The sequence below is a fragment of the Tripterygium wilfordii genome, chromosome 4 (genome assembly GCF_013401445.1).
Source record: "Tripterygium wilfordii isolate XIE 37 chromosome 4, ASM1340144v1, whole genome shotgun sequence".
Taxonomy (NCBI): Eukaryota; Viridiplantae; Streptophyta; class Magnoliopsida; order Celastrales; family Celastraceae; genus Tripterygium; species Tripterygium wilfordii.
This window is the reverse complement of record NC_052235.1, coordinates 801833-808045: the sequence shown is the minus strand read 5'-3', so window position 1 is coordinate 808045 and position 6213 is coordinate 801833. Positions and strand designations below refer to the sequence as shown.

Sequence of the window (6213 nt, the reverse complement as noted above, 5' to 3'; positions counted from 1 at the left end):
CAGTCAAAATTTAGGCTCATATTTAAACATCGTAAGTAAGATGTCGTTCACAGTTAGCAATAACAAAACAAAATAACATTCTGAAAAGAGTAACTAAAATTGGGTGGCAGTTGAGAAGGTTACAAGTGGTTGGTTTGAGACAATAACATGAAGGGAGATGGTTGGAAAGAATGGCGGACACTAACTTACAACCACCTTGGAGGTAAAGTGGAATGTGAGCAACCCTCTCATGTTAGCTTTTGCGTTAGTTTTTTTTTTTTTTCAAAGCGCAAAAAAATGTCCTATATAATTATATGTCTATCAACTAAAGTTGCAAACGGGTCTAGGGTTAATATCACTTTTGATCATCGAAAGATTCGTGAAATTCCAATTTAATCATTGAATGTTCAAACGTTTCAATTAGGTAACATAAAGTTTGAATTCGTTCCAAACTACACACTCGGGCAGATTTTGAGAATTTCGGTCAACTTATTTGCTTACATGGAATATAAAACCAGATCTGCAACAACCACACTTTTTTGTTCTTCCCCAACTCTCTCTCTTCCTTGTTCTAATCGGGGTAACTAGTGATGTAGGTACCGAAGATCTGATTCCCTTTCGGTGAAATTGGGGTTCCCGGAATCATAGTGACAGGGGGATATCTTGTGAAGTAATGGTTGGGTTCCATAGAAGACCTGATTCCCTCTGTATCTGAAAGGACTAAAGCTCTTGAGGCCGAAGTAGTAAAAGAAGACTCTTGTGGTGGTGGTGGAGGGTTTTCAGTATATGGGTTTAGAAGGATATGAATAGATATGCAGGTTTGAAAGGATAATCCATAATCTATTTTCGTTGGTAATTTTTTATTTAAATCTTTATTTTAGTTTTGATTTTTGCATTTGTGATTTTTTTGAATACTTATTTTCCATTTGACAAGTATCACGCCACACAAGCAAAGCAGTTAACGGTCAACACGCCATATAAACACTTTGATTGATCGAAATGTGATAATTCTGATCGAGTGATTATATTGAAACAAATAAAAACTTCTAGTGACCATATTGAATATTTGAACTTTGAGTGATCAAATTATAAAATGTTCAATCTTTCAGTGATCAAAAGTGATATTAACCCGATCAATAGAAGAGGATATCAAAACTGACATTTAAAGATTTTTTAAAGGCTAAATAAGGGTAGGTTCGAAAATTGATATTTATGGGCCCAGAGTTCAGTAAGTGGGCCACTAAACCACCTATAAGGGGCCCGCATCGAATACTAGTGGCGACGGTCAATTTAGGCCACCAAGCCTTCAAAGGGGCCCAAAGATAAGGCCAATAAAAAGAATTTGATAAACATTTTTCAATCTCGTAACACAACATTGTTAGTAGCAATTTAGGTTATTCTACATTGAATTTAAATGACCTAATCAAATGTCGATAAACTGCTTTCAATAATCAATCTTATGAATATTATTTTTTTTCTTTGATATGATAAATTCAGACCCCATTCTTAAAAATGAAATTATAAAATTCAGGTATGAACTCGTCAAATTACTCTGCCGAAAAATTTATTAAAAAAAAAAAAAACATGCCGTTTCATTCACCTAAAGGTCGCGTCAATGAGTCATGTTCTGAAATAATTTTAGCACCACTACAGGCAAATCAAGCATTAAAAATAGAAAAGAATACAAATTCGGATAATCATAATCTTAATAATAAATTAAGGGTACTGTTCAGGTTAAGCGTTGGGAACTCCACTTGTGTGAAAGATGGAATTATTCTAAGATTATAGAAAGCGTGTGTGGTTAATTTCTTTTGTTTTCTTTTTTTTTTTTTAATGTTTTCTATTTCTAGAAAACATCTTCTTCTTTCTTGTTTTTTCATGTAATTTTCTGTTTTTTTCTTTCTTTCTTTGTTTTTTTTTGCGTTTTTTAAAATTGCATCCATGTTTTTCGAAAAATGAAAAAAAAAAAATGAAAACAGAAAATTCATGTAAAACAATCACATCGAACAGACCCACCGATTATTGATACGGGTGAGACAAAAAGATTGCAGTAACAACATAGTTTTGTACATCTTTTCAAACATTTTTGGGTTGTAAGAATTAGTTGGAAAATGGATATAGGGACCCATACACTCACATTAACCACTAACTTTGGAGGATCTTTCAAAGTGCGCAGCCAGGTTGGAAGTTGCTAGTGAAACTCAAAAAAACGCGGTTATGAACTCGTTTTTGGCTCCCGTGACCTGTCCTCTCCAAGACGTTTATGAATAATGTCTCCTTTCAACTGACGACAACATCCACTATAATGTCCCTATTACTTGAACAACAAATGGAAAGATTTGTACAAAGTGACTAGGTTTAGCCACAATTATAGAAACGCTGAACCACAACACTTCTCTTCAAGTTATTACACATTGTCCTGGTTGTAAGAAGGAAATGAATCCAAATATGAAAGGATAGATAAATGCGGCAAGTCAAGTTGCATGAATACATACAAAACCCAAAAACCAACCCCAACAAATGCCACCATATGAAGTAATCTGGAGTTGTTTCTGCTAACGATCCTTGTTCCTTTCCGAACCTCGAATATAATTAGCTACAAGCTCGTCTTTATGGATGCGGTGACGCCTCTCCCTACCATAAATAACCCAGAAGATTATAGAGAGCATAACTGCTGTAGAAACCATTACAAGACCAATGTAGATCCATCTACTATACTGCTGAAGCCCCGGACAGTGATCTTTGTATATGCCAATGAAAGTTTCCCTCACATATGTACAGTCTTGTAGCTCTACCAGGAAAGGAGCATAGTTATATAGTCCATTTATGACATCTACCACTGCTGTTATTTGGTCGAAGAAAGCCGGAGTAATGCGTCCTGTTGTTGTGCAGATCCCATTTGGAGAAACCTGACACACATAGCTTCTCCAAACCTACAACAATAACAGGAGAAAACCACCATGTTTTTCTTCACAAAACTGCTCATCCAAAAGGTATTTAAACAAAAAAAATTACAATAATGTATGTGCAACAACAGTGTCCAATCCTTACTATTGATGAGTTTATTTACCTGAGTTGCGTTATTGAAGTCGATTTCACCAGGAGAGCAAGGTCTATCTGTCAAATCAGAGTAGAATGGATTGCAAAGGATTGGTACCAATGGACCAGACTGATTGAAGTACATTGTTGGAAAATTAGGGGAGAAGTTAATGTTAGAGACATTGGTGATGACTTGGTTAATCACTTCAACAAGTTGAGAGGTGACTTCCTTGCTCTTTGTCAAGGTGTCTTGGGCAGTTGCAGAGTCGGCACATGGCAGTATATCATCCAATGCAGTATGAGCTGTTGGGTTATGGATCCAGTGATCCATTGCAACACATGTATCTCCAGCAACACTACAATGTTCAAAGAAGAACAATTACACACGTTAATCAGTCAACAACGATTATCATTCACCATTCCATTAATAATACACTAACACACAACTTACTTATGAAGAAGAAGGAATATGCCAGCCAAAATGAAGGTGCCAGCAACAAGGAGCCACCCTAAGACAACCAGGCTGCAACAAATTTACAAGAGAATATCACTAGAGAAAGGTGACATTCAATGCACATGACTTGCAAAAGGTACGAAGCAACGTAAAAGTCATATAGCGTATCATTGTCTTACATGTACACCAGAAGTTGCATGCCAAAAACTGAAAACACTGGGGCAGAAAATCACATAACTTCAATCAATGAACATGCCATGGCATAACTTTAGAAACTTATAAGAGTATTGAAGAATTCTATATCCAATGGAAAATACAGGGGCTTACAGAATCCAAGAAACGTCAGTACAAGCATAATGGCAGCAATTGTGATTAAAGCCAACCTCCTGCAAGAACGTTACCACATTCATTGTCGGATGCCAGTAACTCTAAAAATCAATGAAACAGATAAATGAAGTCTTGGAATCCTTTTGTTTACACTGAATCCAAGAGATCTTTAATGTCATCTGAGTTCTCCTTTGTCCGAACAGTAAGAGAGCTAGCAGAAGAATCAATTCTTGTTTCAATCAGATCAATATCAGTTTGGACATTTGAAGGTAAAAATACTTTATCAACTCCAATCTGCTTGGCTGAAGCAAGATGATCTGAGACATCTTTCAGTTTCTCCACGGTGGTATCTGCTTGATTTACGACATACTCCAATGCTTTCTTCGTGCTCCTATGAAACTTCCCCTGTCCAGCATATAGAACAGCACAGCCAAGGCTGCAATCACAAAGTAAAACCCTTCATTATCAAGAACAATAATACAAAACAAATCCGTCATACGACCAAGTGAGAGAGAGGTACATTGCAGCAATGGTGAAGATTATGAGGAAAATGAGAGAGAGAGTATAAGCTGTTTTAGAATAGCCAGAAGGTCGCCTTTGACAGCAAAAGTGACAGATACAAACGAGCAGTACACACAACCCAAAGCCAAGGAACCAGAGTGCTGCAATGAAGAATAAGGGAGCTGCAGTAAAGCCCACAGACTGCATTCAAGCAAACAAAAAGCTGAGGTGAAAATTTACGAAGAAAATCAATATTAAAGTCTCTTAAGCTTATTACACATTAAATCAAACACACTAGAAATGCTAATAACTCAATATAAGTAGCATGTGAGATATTCAAGGCGTGAATTCTTCATACAGTAACTGTAAAATCAGATAATGAACAGGGATTCAGTAAGTACATGATTTTCTATTGAAGGAGATACAACATCTTACCATCTAAATACTATCTTTTGCATGTTGCACATAGAAATCGGAAACCCATAAGTAACATGGAGATTTGCTAGAGATGTAAGTACATTCCTGTTTGGATGACCTATCACTAAACAACAAATTGCGTATCCTACTAGCCCATAATTATACTGCTATTTCTTTACAATTTTGAGAAGAATTTTAGCTTTACATGATTTCAAAACAAAAATAACCTCCATTGCCAAGTTTCCTAAGCACCATAACTAGTTACAATTGTGATCAACAACAGTACAACAAAGATATACAGCAATGCGAAACAAAATTATGGCTTAAATAACTAACAAGGGTTAGAACAAACTTACAGCCCAGTAGTGGTGGTTGCTGATATTCCATCCTTGAGTGTATCTTTTGAACCCATCAAGAGGGTCTTTTCTGTAAGTTCTCTTTGGAGCTAAAACAAGTGTTGAGCCTTCAACAGGCTCACCAATTGGTCCTTCCACAACAGACCTTCTTGCCTCCCAAGGAAAATCCACCACAAACTTAACCCCATTTTCACTTCCTGAAAATAGAACACAATATTAAATGCCAGTCATCATTTCTTTCTTTTTAGAAGGATACTAACAATGTAGCGAACAAGACAAAAAGTAATTGAGACTCTGTTTGTTAAGTGAAGGATTAAAGACCATAAAGTTGTGAAACAACATTACGGTTATGTTTAGGTCTCAAAAAGGAGAAAAAAAAATCAAGCTAAGCAGAGTGAAGGAAATGAGGGTCTCTATAATGCAACATCATTTCTTTTTGCTTTTTACTACATTTTCTTTGAAACCAAACTAGGCACTAGAAAAACCCAAATGTGAAAAACGGCATGAAAGATTAGTTCAAATACCTGAACCTGAACTGGGTAGTGGTGAGAGGGGGTGAAAGTGAAGAGCTCCATGTGTGGAGGGAAAGTAACTTGAAGATGAGAAGAAGAGGAAGGTGAACACAAGTGAAAATGACAGTGATCTGTAACATAACATCGCACCGAAAAAAAAAAGAGTCTGCTTCTTCACTGTGGGTTTGCTTTGTTGTGCGAATTCTTTGTGAGAAAGAGTGACGAAGTATGAGAGAGAGACGTTGGAAGAGGAGAAAGTTAGAAGTGGGTGTTGTGGTAATTGCACAGACCCACTTAATTTTATTTGTCTGGTGTTGAAAATTGAAATGATGGGCAAATTCTACAATTTTGTGGTTTCCACTTTCCACTTATCTATTAATGAAAATAATTATTGTTAAAATATTTTTCTTAAAACTATTGTCCGAAAAATAGGAAAATAATTACGTGGGTCCCTATCGTGGTCTCTTTTATCAAGAAATTTACCTTTTTGAAATTTGATGGTGTTTTCTTTTGACTTTAGGGGAAGGGGATTGATGACCAAAATTCCCGGCTTTTTGGTTGGGCTTTCCGATCCAAATTCCAAGCTAACCCGGCTTCCCATGTCATTTTTCTTGCATCTTTCGAAATT

The 6213-nt window shown here is 36.3% G+C and overlaps 1 protein-coding gene across 1 annotated transcript; it reads right to left on the bottom strand.

The window, feature by feature from the left end:
- Window positions 1–2277: 2277 nt before the first annotated feature.
- On the bottom strand, window positions 2278–5854 carry LOC119995912. Its single transcript, XM_038842386.1, has 9 exons — window positions 5598–5854; window positions 5074–5270; window positions 4320–4501; window positions 3951–4235; window positions 3800–3858; window positions 3652–3688; window positions 3470–3541; window positions 3050–3374; window positions 2278–2912 (listed from the first exon to the last, which is right to left on the bottom strand). Exons 1-9 carry the CDS (start codon window positions 5728–5730, stop codon window positions 2535–2537), a joined length of 1668 nt encoding a protein of 555 aa, XP_038698314.1. The 5' UTR covers window positions 5731–5854; the 3' UTR covers window positions 2278–2534.
- Window positions 5855–6213: the final 359 nt, after the last annotated feature.